This window comes from Arachis duranensis, chromosome 7 (assembly GCF_000817695.3).
Source record: "Arachis duranensis cultivar V14167 chromosome 7, aradu.V14167.gnm2.J7QH, whole genome shotgun sequence".
In the NCBI taxonomy this organism is placed as follows: domain Eukaryota; kingdom Viridiplantae; phylum Streptophyta; class Magnoliopsida; order Fabales; family Fabaceae; genus Arachis; species Arachis duranensis.
The window spans coordinates 50,512,215-50,531,109 of NC_029778.3; the positions used below are offsets into that span (position 1 = coordinate 50,512,215).

The 18,895-nt window shown below is 33.5% G+C and overlaps 1 protein-coding gene across 1 annotated transcript in view; it reads left to right on the plus strand.

The window, feature by feature from the left end:
• Positions 1–18,895, plus strand: part of LOC107458924 (vicianin hydrolase) — a 39,605-nt gene that overhangs the window by 17,600 nt on the left and 3,110 nt on the right. The window contains exons 8-10 of the mRNA XM_016077138.3: positions 12,621–12,736; positions 13,198–13,415; positions 14,829–14,860. Of these exons, the coding sequence (XP_015932624.1) occupies positions 12,621–12,736; positions 13,198–13,415; positions 14,829–14,860 (366 nt within the window). The remainder of the gene's footprint in view (positions 1–12,620; positions 12,737–13,197; positions 13,416–14,828; positions 14,861–18,895) is intronic.

Sequence of the window (18,895 nt, forward strand, 5' to 3'; positions counted from 1 at the left end):
TTTTATTTTTCAAAAAAATATGGTAATTCACAATGAAAAACTTTTAAAAATAATTCAATTGACATATGATGGTTTCAGTACCTAAGAGAAGGGGGGTTGAATCTTAGACCCCTTTTTGCTTGATTACGCTTTCTGGTCTTTGAGGAGACTTTTCTATTTTTGTCTCGTCCCTAGCCACGAGAATTTTTATTTTTGTCTCGTCACTTGGCACAAGATATTTTTGGTTTTAGCTCCTGTGCAGTAGAAACAGAAATGGAGTAGTAGAGAAAGAAGATTACACCCAGATATATCCTGGTTCAGCTGCTAAGTGCAATGCAGCCTACATCCAGTCTCCATCACAACTATGATGGAATTTTACTATAATCATCCTGATTACAAACTGTAAAGTGCTAACCCAACTTATAAGGGAATTTCCACAGAATCATGAAACACAACATAGACGTACAAAAGAACTCTAAGACATCTATGGCTTTTTCTTTTAATTTTGCACTCTCTGCCTTTTTCTGCACCATGGCTTTTTCATACAAACCTTACTGTTTGCTTTTTTCCATGAGACTCAAGACATGACAAAATTAAATAGAAAAATACAAAATAGAATACATTGAAGGAGAAGAAAATCTATAAGCTCAGGTAGCTATGAGAATCCTGTGCCTTGCTCTCCATCCTTGGCTTGCTCTCCAAGATGGATTTCTGGCCCTTGATGCTTCATGATGATGATGACTTCATCTGCTCCAATCTCTGCCTCTTCCATCACTTCGCCACTCTAGCTACTTCCTGTGGTGGTTGAGCAGAATCAGAGACAAGCCATGCCTCCAAGGATTTCCTTCTTGCTAGCCGAATCTCCTTCTTTTTTTTTTGTGTATGAAGAGCTCGAGATTACCTCACCAAATCTTACCATTTTTGGTGACAATCTCAGCCACAGCATACTTTTATTTTATTATGTTTTCTTGCCATCATCATGATGGTCTTGAGACGTGCTTTTCTTTCCTTTTGGTAGCTTAAAGTAGCTTTCATGGCTTCCTAGATATTGACCGAAGGAAAGAAAGAAATGAGAGAGAAGATGGAGTTTGAAAGGAAAGTAATTAAATGAAATAGAATAAATTAAATGTGATGAGTTGTTTTTCCTCTATACTGAGTAGCGTGCATCTTCAATGCAATCAATCATGTCATTCACACTTTCTCTCTCATAGTTCCCATGCATGTATTCAATTTACTTTAGTGAAAATTTGAATTCCACTAAAAGTGGATTCTGTTGGAAGCTTGTAACATGTTTAAAGGAATGGGTTTTAGTTAAAGAAGTGCATTGTGCTCATTTCCTTTTGATTTCGGACCAAGCAAGTTTTGGTCTTGTATCAAGACTTTTAATTTGGGCTTGTATCACAATTGCTGGCCCAATTAACAACACATTGTTGCAGCCACTATGATCATTTTAACATCAAGGCTGAAAGTTTATAAGCATATTGGGCTTGCACCAGAATTTCATTTTCGGCCCAATATTAAACACCTGCATAGCAAAATTATTAATCAACACATATTATATGAAAATCATAATTAATAATTTTGCAATCAATCATTTCAATAATGTTTGTTCATCATCAAAATAAATCTGAGTTTTCCAAACTCATCAATCTCCCCCTTGATGACAAACATTATTAAAATTAAAATGGAAAGAAATTTAAGATTGAGTAAAGAATACTCCCTTTGAATTTTTGAATTTCTCCCCCTTTCTAATTGTCACATGGCTCCCCCTTAATATGTGCTATTTTTACCAAGGGAAGCACTAACCTATAACATTTTAATCAAGCTTCAAGTAACAATATTATTTAGCATATTCATTACATGATGTTAAATGCTTGATTTATGAGCAGAGTTGAATTGATAATCAAAACTCATTTGATATCATAAATTGATTTTCTGCTCAAACACAACATAATCAAACAAAATTTGTTTTTGAAGAAAGACTTGCTGTTCAAATTGGTTAAAAAATATTTTCCAATAAATCAGAGCAATCTTGGTAAGAAAAATATTTTTCAATCATGATATAGTCTTTCCAAACACATCAATTTTCATCATTAAGACCTAAAGGAACTGCCAAAAATAAATCCAACATAGATCATTTTATCAAGGTAAGTCAAATGTATTATAAACACAGTAAACACACATTTTACCAAGGTAAACACACATCAAATAATGGCAACAATCAGGATAAACCAAATATACTATCAAACATCATGAGCCAAATGCATTATAAGCATGCATTATCAATCATCAACAGAGGTGATCATGAACTCTCAAAAAGAGTTTCATCCCCTGTTTTTCAGTTTCAATTTTGGAGTCATTTTCCTCCCCCTTTTGTCATCAAGGGACACCTGCAAAGAAAAGTATTGGCAGCACAACAAAATATCCATAATAAAATGCGAAATGTGTGTCAAAGTGTCATAGAGCAGTGAGTATCAAGTCATGTCTCTACAAAATAAGATTGAGCCTAAAGATGCCAATATCAAATGAAAGCAAAGAAACAGTCATCAATCGTCTGAAAGATTGAACTCTGAGTCAGAATCTTCTTCTTTATCCTCTGTCCCCATCTCATCCTCAAAGCTTTGAACCATGAAGCCCACCCTTTCGTGACATTTCCTCCAGGCCTTTTCATTTTCATATGCTAACTTCTGGGCAGCCTTGTGGGATTGAACCATTAACTTTGACATGTTGAGAAATTCATTAATAACTTCCCTGATGGATGCAGTCACTTTGGATGGTTCAGGGGGACGACTTTCAAGATCGTTGAGTGACGGCTCGGAGGGCATGGAGCGCTTACTTTTCTTACCCGAAACTCCTCCTCCTTTAATCATTGAATCATTGTTCTCAATAGCTTCATTAGATAAATCAACCTTAAAATACTCAAAGATACATGTGAGGAACATTCCATAAGGAAGATTAGCCTTTTTAGTACTTTTAACTGCTTCCCACATATGACGTATCATAATATAAGCAAATGAAATTGGAGAAGAAGTAACAAGGGCAAAGAGAATAATGGAGTCAGAAACTATTACTCTATGGTGAGAACCACTTTGTGGAGTGAGGATATGAGTGATGATCTGGTGCAATAGTGAGTTCTCAGGACCGAGTGCTCGATGGGTTGGGATTAATCCATCTAATCCAGAAAGATTTGCACATATGTGTTGCAAGACAGTTTGCTGTGCGACTCCAACCTGATCATCCCATTTATCAATCATGTAAACTTTTGGTCCTTCATCCTCGTACCCAAGAGCAGCGCTTATGGTTTGAGGATTGAGAGTCATGTAAACACGCTTGACGTAAGAATGAATTGAGCCATCTATCAAATGCATGTTCGCATAGAATTCCCGGACCAGCCCCGGGTAAACAAGTTTCTGGATGTGAACCAATGGGGTCTACTTCAGGGCATCGAACAGAGAAGAAAAGTTAATTCCTTTGGTGGCCAGATTTTCAAGATTCACCAGGTATGATGGGCAGAGATGACGTTTCAGCAAAACCTCTTTGTGAAATTCGTAGAAGGCACAAGAGTAGAACCGAGAGGGATCAAAATGTGAGTGGGTTTTGTGAAATTTGTTCTTGAATTCTAGTGATTCCAAATTTGCAGGTTCTCTAGTATCATGTAACACAAAATTTATCGTCTTCTGAGAGCTTTTTCTGGATGCATGTGGAGTGGAGTTTTTGTATGGTGATGGAGAGGGTGAGGTGTGTGATTCCTCTTCATCTTCTTCAACACTCGGTTGCTTGTCCTTTCCTGTCTTTCCTCTCCTTGAAGTTTTCCGAGCAATGACTTTCCGGCGCATAGTTTCGGTCTTTTTCGAAGGGTGTATGAGTAGAAGAGGATGTGGAATGAAGGTGGATATGGGTGCGAGTTTGAGGTGATAAAAAAGGTAGACTTTTTGGAATGGGGGTTCGGCCACTTCTTCTAAGTGCAGTTTTCTTTTTCATGGTGAAGGGAAAGAATGGGAATGGAAGATGAAGTGATAGCCGAAGGTGAGGTGAGTGGAGGAGTTAGAGGGCATTAAATGTTGATTGGAAAGAGATAGTGGAGGAAGTTAATGATCATTATGGCGCGGTTATTAACCAAGAGGTTTCTCTTTTATTTGAAATAAATTGAAAGGTGGTTTCCTAGAATCAAGGGATTAGGTGAAGAGAAAGATTTGATTTGACAATAACCACTTCCAATAAGATTTGATAAGACAACAAAGAGAGATTTTGATCTTCATAGAGGAAAACTAACAAAACGGTCAGAGTGGGGTCAAGGAGATTTTGTGTGGCCCACTAGAATTAAAATCTACGCAGCTTCTCCCTTGATCACATCCCTTCCATCATTCTTGTTTTTATCTCGTCCATTCCTATGAGACAAAACTAGGTAGAATCAGAATTTCACAAATTATCAATAGAAACAAGTTCAATCATTCCCAAACTTTTTCTTGATGAGCAGAATCTATCTTCACAGAGGAGTTTTGTAAAAATGTCAGCAAGTTGATCTTCAGATTTTACAAATTGAATATCAATAGTACCCTTTTGCACATGTTCTCTAATAAAATGATATTTGATCTCAATGTGCTTTGTTCTTGAGTGCAAAACAGGATTTTTTAAAATATTTATAGCACTCATGTTATCACAAAATAATGGTATACTATTGATCTTTAATTTGTAATCTTCCAACTGTGTTTTTAACCAAATTAATTGTGAGCAACATGTAGATGCGGATATATATTCAGCTTCAGCTGTGGATAGAGCTACTGTGGCTTGTTTTTTGCTTGACCACATGTTGAGTGAGCTTCCAAGGAAGCAACACATGCCGGAGGTGCTCCTTCTATCCACTCTATCTCCCGCATAATCTGCATCACAAAACCCTACTGCACAAAAGTCATCAGATTTTGGATACCACAAGCCATAATCACTTGTTCCCTTAATGTATCTAATGATGCGCTTAACAGCCGAAAGATATGATTCTTTTGGGTGAGATTGAAATCTTGAACATACACTCACACTTTGAACAATATCCGGTCTAGAGGATGTAAGATACATTAGTGAACCAATCATTCCTCTATACTGTGTTTTATCCACATCTTTCCCATCATCATCTTTTTCAAGTTTAGTGTTTGGATGCATTGGTGTTTCCATTGGTTTAGAATTTTCTAGGCCAAACTTTTTGATAAGCTCTTTTGCATACGTTCCTTGGTGAATAAAAGTACCACTAGGAGTTTGTTTAATTTGGAGGCCAAGAAAGAAAGTTAGCTCTCCTATTAAACTCATCTCAAACTCACTAGTCATGAGTTTTCCAAACTCTTCACACAAGGACTCATTGGTCGATCCAAACACAATATCATCCACATAAACTTGAACTAGAAGAATATAATCATTAGATGCTTTAATGAATAAAGTTGTGTCCGTGGTACCCCTTTGAAATTGATTTTCAATAAGAAGGCACTAATCCTTTCATACCAAGCTCTTGGAGCTTGTCTAAGACCATAAAGAGCCTTAGTTCGTTTGAAAACATGATTTGGAAAATCTTTATGTTCAAAACCGGGGGGTTGTGCCACATACACTTCTCTATCAATAAAGCCATTAAGAAAAGCACATTTAACATCTATTTGAAACATTTTGAAACCCTTATGGGCAGCATAGGCAAGAAGCAATCTAATTTCTTCCATTCTAGCTACCGGAGCAAAAGACTCATTAAAATCTATACCCTCTTCTTGATCGTAACCTTGGGCCACTAATCTAGCCTTGTTATGAACAACTTGTCCATCCTCACCATGTTTATTTTTAAATACCCACTTAGTACCCGTAACTTTCTTACCATTCGAATGAGGTACAAGTGTCCAAACCTCATTCTTGTCGAATTGAGCAAGCTCCTTTTGCATGGCTTTGACCCATGATGGATCTTCAAGAGCTTCTTTGACATTGTTGGGCTCCATTTGTGACAAGAGTGCAAAGTTGCTTGGTTCGGATTGTCTTTTGGTTGAGGATCTTGTTGTCACTCCTTGGGAGGGATCACCAATGATGAAGTCATGAGGATAACCCCTCATAGACTTCCATTCTCTAGGCTTCCTTTGTGGTGTTGAGCTTTGATGAGTTTCTGTTGGTTTCACTGTTTCAGTTTCTCGTGCTGGCTTAGGAGACAAAATGGAAATGTCTCCTTCAATCTGACGAGACAAATCTGGACTGGTAGATTCTTCAATTTGGGCAGACTTGGGATTTTCTTTACTTGTTCTAGTTTTTTCACAATCTGAATCATTATCTATCACGGTACTGGGAATTAAGTTAGAATCACAAAAAGTGACATGTATGGATTCCTCTATAGTTCTATGTTCTTTGAGATAAATCCTATAGGCCTTGCTAGTGGTAGAGTATCCAACAAATATTCCTTCATAAGATTTTGGATCAAACTTACCAAGATTTTCTTTGTTGTTAAGCACAAAACATTTGCATCCAAAAACATGAAAGTACTTAAGATTTAGAAGGGTTCCTTTCCATAGCTCATAAGGAGTTCTTTTCAACCATTTTCTAATTATTGTCCTATTCAAAATATAGCATGTTGTATTTACAACTTCAGCCCATAGAAATTTAGGAACCTCATTCTCACATAACATAGCCCTAGTCATTTCTTGAAGGCTTCTATTCCTTCTTTCAACAACCCCATTTTGTTGGGGTGTTCTAGGGCATGAAAAATTATGAGTAATTCCAAAGTCATCACAGAATTTTTCAAAAGTCTTGGTTTTCAAATTCTTTTCCATGATCACTTCTTAGGTGGGCCACTTTTAAATCTTTTTCATTTTGAATTTTCTTGCAAAGGGTTGAGAAAGCATGAAAAGCATCATTTTTGTGAGCAAGAAAAAGTACCCAACCAAATCTAGAGTAATCATCTACCACCACTAAACCATAGTGTTTACCTCCTAAACTTTGAGTTCTTGTTGGACCAACAAGATCAATGTGTAACATTTCCAATGGCCTTTTGATTGAAATTCCATCTTTTGGTTTAAAAGAGGATTTAACTTGTTTGCCTAATTGACAAGCATCACAAGTAAGATCCTTATCAAATTTGATTTTAGGAATTCTTCTAACCAGATTTTTCTTTACTAGCTTAGAAATTTGGTACATGCTAGCATGACCCAACTTTCTATGCTATAGCCATTTTTCAGATTCAAAAGATGTAAAACATGTTACATTTTGTTCTTTCAAGTCCTCAGGAGTTAATCCATGCACATTGTTGCATCTTTTAGCATCAAAAAGAATATCCCCAGTTTTTTCACAAACAACTAAACACACAAACTTTCTAAAAATAACTTCAAATCCTAAATCACACAATTGACTTACACTAAGTAAATTATGTTTCAAACCATTTACAAGAAGAACATCATTTGGGAAGCTTTTACCAACTTTTCCAACGGCCACTATCTTTCCTTTACCATCATCACCGAAAGTAACAAGTCATCCATCATATTCATCAAGCTTTATGAAGAAAGTTGTCTTTTCGGTCATATGCCTAGAGCATCCGCTGTCCATGTACCACATATTTTTCTTCCTCTTGGATGCTAGACATACCTACAAAATAAGCTCAAGTGACCTTAGGTATCCAAATTTTCTTGGATCCTTTCACGTTAAACCATCTCCTATGTCCCAAATCATTGTAATAAAAAATAACTTTGTAAACTTTATCACCAATCATTCTTTCACCAAAGAAACACTGAACGGAAAAATGACCGCTTCGGTTACATAACCTACAAAACCTTGGAGTTGCTGTTTTGTTAAAGTAGGTGGGATCTTGAAACATTGTGTCATTAGATGAAGAAGATCTATCTTTAAAGGAAGGTTTCTTATCAGATTTATAAAACCCCAAACCAGCTTTATCAAAGAGTGGTTTTTGACTAGCCAATATTTGATTTAAATTTTCAGAACTTTGAGTAAATTTGGTTAAGTCATTTTCAAGACTTTTAACCTTTTTCAGCAACTCTTCATTTTCCTTAAAACAGTTTACATATGCAACTATCGAATGATCACTTTCACAACTTCTAAGTTGAGCTTTCAACTGCTTATTTTCTTCCACAATATCACAAGCAGTTTTGGCCTCCCTTAGCTTTTCTTTGAGAAAATCATTTTCAGTTTTAAGGATGGTAATTTGTTGTTCAAGATCTTGATTATCAAGAAGAAAGCATCTTATTTTTTTAGAGAGGTGATCTATCATAAGATGAAGGTCTTTAGTATCAGGGTTTTGAAAGAATACCTGATCTATATGATTTGCCATGAGACAAGGCTGTGACTTGGTCTCAGATTCTTCATCACTGTCTGAGTCATTTTCCAAGTCTCTCTATGATGCCATCAGACCCTTCTTCTTCCCCCTTTTTTGCTTCTCTTCCTTCTTTAACTTAGGACAGTCAGATTTGAAGTGTCCCATTTTCTTGCAGTTGTAACAAGTTACTTTGCTAAGGTCTTTCTTCATTTTTCTTGAGCTGCTGCCTTTGCCTTTGAACTTCACCATTTTCCTGAATTTTTTGGCAAACAACACAAATTTATTTTTAGAGGAGTTATCACTGGATTCATCATCCAGGGGGTTAGTTACAGAAGAAAAAGCAATTCATTTCTTTTTTGACTCCTTTTCTAAATAAGTGTTTTCAAAAGCAAGAAGGTTTCCTCTCAAATCATCAAATGTTATGGAATCAAGGCTGCTGCTCTCACAGATAATTAAAGCTTTTGTTTCCCACTCTTTAGTGAGACATCTCAGCACTCTTCTCACAAGCACAGATCGGAATGTGTTATTCCCATAGCATCCAAGCCAACAATGATGGTGTTGAACCGTTCGAACAGTTCATCAATAGATTCTCCTTCCTTCATTGCAAACATTTCATACTCCCTGTTTAACATGTCTATCCGAGTCTTCTTTACAATGGTGGTTCCTTCATGAGTGATTTGCAACTTGTCCCAGATTTTCTTTTCCGTTGTGCATCGTGATACCCGTCGGTACTCCTCGAAGCTGATAGCACAGTTGAGTAAATTTACAGCCTTGGCATTTAGCTCTACTTTCTTTCTATCTTCTTCGGTCCAGCTTGCTTCCGGTTTAAGAGTGACTACTCCTTCCGCACTTGTGTTGATTGGAAATTGAGGACTCTCTAGGATAATTTTCCATAGTCTGTTGTCTACTACTTGCACAAAAATCTTCATTCTCTCCTTCCAATAGGTATAGTTTTTCCCATTGAAAAGAGGCGGTCTGTTGCTTGACTGTCCTTCTGTAAGGTTGTAAGACACCAGATTTGAGCCACTGCTTTCTGCCATGAGGATCTTTTCTCCAACCTACAAAGCTTGATCTCTTTGAGACCAAGCTCTGATACCAATTGATGGTTTCAGTAGTTAAGAGAAGGAGGAGTTGAATCTTAGCCCCATTTTTGCTTGATTACGCTTTCTAGTCTTTGAGGAGACTTTTCTGTTTTTGTTTCGTCCCTAGCCACGAGACTTTTTATTTTTTGTCTCGTCACTTGGCATGAGATATTTTTGGTTTTAGCTCCTGTGCAGTAGAAACAGAAATGGAGTAGTAGAGAAAGAAGATTACACCCAGATATATCCTAGCTCAGCTGCTAAGTGCAATGCAACCTACATCCAGTCTTCATCACAACTATGATGGAATTTTACTATAATCATCCTGATTACAAACTGTAAAGTGCTAACCCAACTTACAAGGGAATTCCCACAGAATCATGAAACACAACATAGACGTACAAAGGAACTCTAAGACATCTATGGCTTTTTCTTTTAATTTTGCACTCTCTGCCTTTTTCTGCTCTATGGCTTTTTCATACAAACCTCACTGTTTGCCTTTTTCCATGAGACTCAAGACATGATAAAATTAAACAGAAAAATACAAAACAGAATACATTGAAGGAGAAGAAAATCTGTAAGTTCAGGTAGCTATGAGAATCCTGTGCCTTGCACTCTCACTGCTTACTTCTAACTCCTTGAATCAAACCGTGACTATTCACCCCTTTTATAGAGAGGAGAAGCCTTCACAATTGAAACCAAAACCAAGCTTAACTTCTTTTCCTTCAAAACAGAACCGGTTCAGCCACAGAGAGAGAAGAGATAACTCATGCAAAACCCAACATGCAAATACCTCTAGTTCTTCCTTGGTCATCACTCTTCATCAATTCGAGCTCTCCATCCTTGGCTTGCTCTCCAAGATAAATTTCTGGCCCTTGATGCTTCATGATGATGATGACTTCATCTGCTCCAATCTCTGCCTCTTCCATCATTTCGCCACTCTAGCTACTTCCTGTGGTGGTTGAGCAGAATCAGAGACAAGCCATACCTCCAAGGATTTACTTCTTGCTGGCCGAATCTTCTTCTTTCTTTTTGGCTATGAAGAGCTCGAGATTACCTCACCAAATCTTACCATTTTTTGTGACAATCTCAGCTACAACATACTTTTATTTTGTTATATTTTCTTGCCATCATCATGATGGTCTTGAGACGTGCTTTTCTTTACTTTTGGTAGCTTAAAGTAGCTTCCACGGCTTACTGGATATTGACCGAAAGAAAGAAAGAAATGAGAGAGAAGATGGAGTTTGAAAGGAAAGCAATTAAATGAAATAGAATAAATTAAAGAAGTTTTGAAATAGAATAAATTAAATGAAATGGAGTTTTTCCTCTATACTGAGTAGCGTGCATCTTCAATACAATCAATCATGTCATTCACACTTTCTCTCTCATAGTTCCCATGCATGTATTCAATTTACTTTAGTGAAATTTTGAATTCCACTAAAAGTGAATTCCGTTGGAAGCTTGTAACATGTTTAAAGAAATGGGTTTTAGTTAAAGAAGTGCATTGTACCCATTTCCTTTTGATTTCGGACCAAGCAAGTTTTGGTCCTGTATCAAGACATTTAATTTGGGCTTGTATCATAATTGCTGGCCCAATTAACAACACATTATTTCAGCCACTATGATCATTTTAACATCAGGGCTGAAAGTTTATAAGTATATTGGGCTTGCACCAGAATTTCATTTTCGGCCCAATATTAAACACTTGCATAGCAAAATTATTAATCAACACATGTTATATGAAAATCATAATTAATAATTTTGCAATCAATCATTTCAATAATGTTTGTTCATCATCAAAATAAATCTGAGTTTTCCAAACTCATCAACATAAAATTAACAAATTTTAAGAATGAAAAGATCTTATTTTTCTAATAATAATTACAAAAATTTATATCAAAATATGATCTCTAAAATCCTTTTTTTAATATATATTTAATATATAGTTCCTTTTGTTGTGTTTTTAAATCTTTCGTAACCTTATTTATCGTTAGCATTTTTCGGAGTTTTTTTGTTAGTGATATAAATTATTAGGTATCATTTTGGAAGTTTATTCTATTTAGAGTAATTACCCAAATCAGTCCCTAAGGATTTTAAAGATGGACATTTTAGTCCCAACAAAATTTAATACACAGATCAATCCCCAAGATTTTACTCCAGCAGACAAATCAGTCCCTAATTCATTTTCCGACAGAGTAATTACCCAAATCAGTCCCCAAGAATTTTAAAAGCAGACATTTTAGTCCCCAAAGAAATTAAGATACAAATCAATCTCCAATATTTTTTTTCGTCAATAATAATAATAATATTTAATAAAATTATTAGAGATTATTCTATAAAAAATTTAAGGTTGAAATTATTTGATATTTTTGTATTTAATATAATAAAAAATATTCTATTTTAAAAACATGTTTGTATTAAAAGAAAATATTTTAATTTAAATTTTAAAGTATCATTATTCACTTTACTTGTTTCGAACGAAAAGAGTGTATTAATATGCTAGTGTCATCATCTACATGTACAAAACTAAGTTAATAATAATAAAGGTCGACAGATAGTAAAAATAAAATGAACGAGAAGCTGTTATGTCTGACAAAAAAAATATTGAAGATTGATCTGTGTATTAATTTTTTTTAGAGACTAAAATATCTGCTTTTAAAATTTTTAGAGACTGATCTAGATAATTATTCTATCAAAAAATGAATTGAGAACTAATTTATCTATCGAAATAAAATCTTAAAAATTATAATTTATGTATTAATTTTTTTAGAAACTAAAATATCTGTTTTTAAAATTTTTGGAGATTGATTTCAGTAATTACTCTTCCATTTGTAATGATACACCTAATTGTGACAAAGGGTAGTGTTAAATAAGAAATCAAGAATCAAGAAGTGACCGTTATAGCAGGAGTTAGATAGTTTTTCCTTTCATAGTTAGTTAGAACCAAAAGAAACGGTAAAATTAATAAAGAAAAATATTTAGATAAAAATTTAAACAAACTGAATTTTTTTTAAAGTGACATATTAAAAATATAATTATATATATATTTTTTGTATAAATATAAATTTTTAAAAGAAGTAATTTTATGACAATATTAAAACAGATAAACTGAATTATGACTTATATCCTATATCAGATTGAGTTATATAAATTTAAAAAATCTTTTAATTAAAGCATTTTTTAATTAAACGAAAAGCCATGTTCTATATATTTACTTGTTTGTTATTAATTGTTGTATACTTTAAGAAATTTAATTGATGAATGGTTATATATACTTATATAAACAGGCTTATCAAGAAGGACAAATTGGAATCACCTTAGTGACTCATTGGATGGAACCAAAATCAAATAGTGCTGCTGATCGCAAAGCTGCTAAACGGGCTCTGGACTTTTGGTTTGGATGGTATTAATTATATTACTTATATTAAAATAAAAGAATAAATTATTATTTTTATTCATAAAAATTTAGAATATTAACAAATTGATTCATGAATAACAAACATTAATTTTCTATCTATGGAAGATGAAAAATTATCAGTTTTTCTCATAAAAATTTAGAATATTAATAAATTTGTCTATAAACAAAATTAATATTTGAATATTTTTATCACATATAAATCATATTTTATAAATATAAAATTAGTTTAGTTTATTCATAGTTAAATTTATCAGCATTCGTTATTTTAAAATTTACTCAAAATAAAATAAAAAAGATAGAGAAAATCTCAACAAGTAAATAATTAATTCCCTTGATATATTACTTTGGAAGCCTATGTAGTTTACTTAACTTTTAACCTTGTTTTTATAACTCAAAACAATTGTAATTGAACATTATTTGAAAAGTATTAATTAAAAAAAATTCAGGTTTGCTCATCCAATTACATATGGTGACTATCCAGAGAGTATGAGATCTTTAGTGGGCAGCAGACTCCCCAAGTTCAAGAAACATGAATCAGAATATGTAAAGGGCTCATTTGATTTTCTTGGTGTTAATTATTACACCACCAATTTTGCAGAAAATGCATTGTCGACAAACACTGTCAACCAGAGTTTCTTAACCGATATGCATACTGTTCTCTCTAGTAAGTAAATGTGGCAAAACACTACCATATGTTTCTTTTTACTTTTTTATTTTCAAAGTGTCTTTTACTTATTTAAAACAAAAAAAAAATCTAATTATCACAGGTAGAAGAGAATCTTAGTATTGACAATGGAAACTTATAGCCCCAAAATATTTACAAACTAGGAATTATACATATGATAATATAAAACCTTTTATGGTTGATTTGGCTATCTTAATAAAATTATTTTTTTATGGGATTGTGGGTTCAAATTTTATTTCTAACAATGCTCAAATAGTAGAGTTTTATATTCTCCTCTTCTTTTCTTACTTTTTTTCACAATTTTTTCAAAGAAAGTAAAAAATCATTCTTTTCTTTTTTTTAGAATATTTGTTGTGCAATTTAGTAATGTAAATTATTTAAAAAAAACATGAAATAATATTGAGATATTTTATATATTGCCTTTTTCATATTTAAATTAAATAAATTTAATATTTATCGAAATGTGAAATTTAATATTTATCGAAATGTATAATCTGTAGGGTATTTACTAATTTAAATAGGATTATATATCTCGAGTACAGAAACACAAAGATCATAAAAAACACAATCTAGTGACTCAGTATCCAGGATAAGTAACAGTATTTAAAAACAAATAAATCAGTTGCACCTGAAATACATATAAACTGCACATTTGTTCATATATCGAGTACTTAGTACCCTAGATACGTTACTAAGTAATCATACAAGTACAATAATACAAATACTATAATACGAATCTAGGATACCGCGTATCCGATTTATGAACAAATGTGCAATTTGTATACATTTCGGATGCAATCGATTTATTTATTTTTAAACACGGTTACTTATTCTAGATAGTGAGTTCAGGTTGTGTTTTTTATAATCATTTTATCTCACTACCTAAGATATGTAACTGTTTTTAAATTAGTAAATATTTTATGAATTACATATTTTGATAAATATTAAATTTATTTAATTTAAATATAAAAAAACCTCTATATATTTCATATCTTTAAAATTAATTTTTTACATTAATATTGTCTTTTAAAATTTATCTTAGCTTGTAATATGTTAATAATATGATGAATTTGATTCATAAATATGTTCATGCTTATAAATTTTCTAAGAAAGAAAAGTTTTTTGTTAAAGAATTAAAAAGAAATTAATATATTTATTGGATAAAAAAGGTCACTAAATATTTTTAACCAAATTTTAGTTTAATTTTACTATTATTATACATTTTGTGTTAAAAAACCTGTTTGATCTCCCAAAAAATTTTCTGAAGCTCCGCCACTAATTACAAGACCTCCTTTGGCCTATTTCAAACAACATAAATTGCATTAATTACTTTATTGGATTGCATTTTGAGATGTGAACTATCAACTAAAGCAGATTTTTTTCCCCTTACAGCGGTGAGGCGTGGCGTAGCTGTTGGAACTCCAGTATGATAATTTTTTCTTCATATTTTATTATGCGCTATTATTTATTTATTTATAATCTTTTTGAAAAAGAAAAGCTACTATCAAATTTGATTATATTAGCTTTTTCTAATAACTACAAAATAATTCATAATTAAAAAATTTTATTGTTGAACAATATTTGAAAATTAATTAAGGGATGAAATAGAATAACTCTCATCAACTTTGTAAAGTGAGTTCAAATATGAAGAGAAGAGAAAAAAAGGGATGAAGCAAGAGAAAAATAAAGAATAAGAAAAAGGATCAACTATGAAAGAAAAAAAAGGAAAAAAAATCTTTAACTAAACTTTATAATTGACTTGTTGCACCGGTTACCAGTTGCATAGCATACTAATAACCAAATTAACTTTAGTTTATTAACTAATCTTTTTTATCTGATATAACTGTCGCACTATGAAATCTTTATCATGTAACACTCCTTCTCAAACTTGAATTGGATACCTCGATTAATCCAAGTTTGGCGTGACAAGCTCAAACGGATTGGGGTCAAGGACTTTTGTCAAGATATCAGCTGTTTGTTCAGTAATGGAAATTGGGAGCAATTTCGTCACTCCCTTTTTCCATTTATCCTACACATCATGGTAATTAATCTTAATGTGCTTTGTCCATTCATAGAAGATGGGATTAGCGGCTATGTGCAGAGCTGACTGACTATTTCCATAGATTGTTATCAGTCTCCTCTGATCTACCTTCAACTCTTCTAGTATGAAACTTAGCCACTGTGCCTCCTTGGTTGTTGCTACAAGGACCCTATATTCTACTTCACACGATGATGTAGCAATTGTATCATGTTTCTTGCTTTTTCAGGAAATGATTGAATAACTAGATAAAAATAATACCCTATAATCGATCTTCGTGAATTAGAACATGTCCTCCAATCACTGTTAGAGAATCCTGATGGGAGTAAATCTGTTAGTTGAGAAGAATAAACCCATGGCTAGTGCACTCCTGAGATACTTGAGGATCCCAAAAGCTGCCTCAAAGTGTTTGTTTGTCGCACAATCAAGAAACTAACTGAGTTTTGCCACTGCATAGCAGAGCTCTGGTCAAGTGTTGGTAAGGTAGAGCAGTTGCCCTATAAGTCTTTGATACTCTGAAGTTGATTCAAGGGCAGTGTTTGAGCTCTTCGATAAATGTGTGGTGTAGTCCATAGGCGTCGACTCTGATTTGGCATCCAGCATGCCATAATCCATAAAAAGATCAATGCATTATTTTTGTTGGCAAATGGCAATTCCCCTTTGGCCTCTGGAAATCTCTATGCTAAGAAAATAGGTGAGTTCACCAAGATCTTTGATCTTGAAGAGGCTATGGAGGTACTGTTTGATATGGTTGATTTTCTTAAGATCATCACCTGCTAGCACAAGGTCATCAATATACACCAAAATTACAGTAATATGTTTTGAATTAATCTTGGTAAACATGCTGTAATCATGTTTGGATTGTACATAGCCCAGACTGGTGAGGGATGTTGCAAGCTTAGTGTTCTACTATCTACTCACTTGATTCAATCCATAGAGAGAGTGGTCCAATCTGCAAATCAAGCCTAGTTCTGAAAGTTGTAATCCTGGTATAGGATTCATGAAGACTATTTCATTTAAATCATCATGAAGGAATGCTATGTTCACATTCAATTGGTGTAAATGCCACTGCTTTACAGCCGAAATAGCCATCACAAGTCTAAATGTATTCATTTTTATCACTGGACTGAAGTGTCCTTATAGTCCACTCCACGAGTTTGAGAGAAACCCTGGGCCACAAGCCGCCCCTTGTACCTTCCTATGGAGCCATTCGGGTTAAGTTTGAGTTTAAAGACCAATTTACAATCCACTGCTTTTTTACTATCAGAGAGTTTAGTCAAAGTCCAGGTCTTATTATTCTTTAGTCAAGAAATTCATTATCAATGGTTGACTTCCAATTAGCATCTGTAATAGCATCATCATAATTCTTAGGTTCTCCATGCATGGGTTTAGCTAATGGGTCTGTCTTTAGTGAGATAATTACTTGTGAAGCAGGATACTATAAAAAAGAATTGGGAGTAGCTGAATTTGTTGTAAAAGACATCAAACAATGAAAATCCTTCAGGTATGTTGAAGGCCTTCTTGTCCTATTTGATCTTCTAAGACTAGTGTGATCTTGATGAATTACTCCTGAGGCTTCAAATTATGAGCCTCTGAGAAATACATCTAAGAGAGCATGATCATGAGTAATAATTAGAGCTAATTGCTCTAGAAACTCACTTAAATCAGAAGCAATGTAATCAGGATGGGATGCATGATTATGCAATATGGTATCTAGAACATTTGTTTGTGATGCAGGTGAACATGTGACAGTGTTATGCAATGGATTCTTTAAAGATGTATTGTAAGTGATGTCAAATGGATCTGTGAATATAGTAGGCATATTAGTTGGTGTGTGCTTTTGTGCTTGACCAGGATCAGAGAATGCATCTAATGAAAAAGGCATAACATTTTCATAGAAAACAACATTTTTAGAGAGAAAAATATCCCTAGTTGATAGATCAAATAGAAAATAGCCCTTTGTCCCTGGTTTATGTCCAAGATATACACATTTTCGGCCCTTTATCAAAGTTTCTTTCCATGAGCAGTCAAGGCTGCAGCATATGCCAAGCAACCAAACACCCTGATATAGTCAATCTCATGTAATTTTCCTTTTAAAATTTCATATGGAGAAACATTTTGTAATAGAATTCTAGGTGTGTGATTAAAAATATGAATAGCTTGTGCTGGTGCATATGTCCAGAAACCCTTTGGCATGTTTACTTAAAACATTAATGTTCTAGTTATTTCTAAAATGTGTTGATGCTTCCTTTCTACAATTTCATTTGATTGAAGAGTCTCAATACAGGTTGTTTGATGCACTATGCCTTTGGAATTATAGAAAGAGTTTAACTTGAATTCAATGTCATTATTAGTTCTGATCTTTTTCATAGAAACATTGAATTGTGTTTAAGCAAGATGTATAAAATTTTACACAAGAGCAGCTATCTCAGCCTTTGATTTTATGAAAAAAAATCCAAGTATCTTAACTTTTGTTATCAATTATACAGTCAAGAAATATTTGTGTTCTCTAATAGAAAATGTTCCAATGTATCCCCATATATCCATGTGTACTAACTCAAACAAATTCACAGACTTAAACATGCTAGAAGAAAAAGAAAGTCATTTCTGTTTAGCATATTGACATGAGTCATAGGGTCCAATGTAACCTTTATTTTTCAAAAAACTATATGATTTCTGCATCACATGTATTCTCTAAGATGGTATGTGGCCTAGTCTAATATACCAAATTGCTTCTGAAACATCTTTACCAGAATTGTGAGATAAGACCATATATGACAATGCTGATGTGACATTTATTGTTGTGACTGGTCTTAAATTCTCAAATGCATATAATCCCCTTCTTTGTTCAACTACTCTAATTCTCATTTTGGAAATTGGATTCTGTATCTTACAATTGGAATCATAAAAAAATGAACTTGTATTTCATATCGTTAGTCAACTTCGATATTGATATCAAATTGAACATAAATTTTGGGACAAACAATGCATGTACTAATTGAAGTTGGGCAGTAAAATGTATGGATCAGCTATATCTGTGACAATTTGTGTTCCATTAGGTAGGTTTATATGCACAAGTTTAATGTGGTACAAGCTTTTAAATGCACTAATTGAATATGAGACATGGTCAATGGCTCCTGAGTTAATGACCCAAGAGCAATGACTAAAAGTAACTAATGACATGATGAATGCAATACATTGGCTAAATGGTACTGTAGTGATTTGATTATGACCTTGTTGTTGTGGTTTTTGCTTCTCTAGAAGTGTCAATAATGCCAACTTTTAATCTACAAAAAATGAGATCTTGGAGTCATGTTGAACTTCCTGAGGTGCATTGCTGACTTTTTCATCATGCTCATCAGCAATTATGTTGTTGATTATGCTTCCTCCATTTCCAGCTCTCAAATAGGGTGAAAAACCT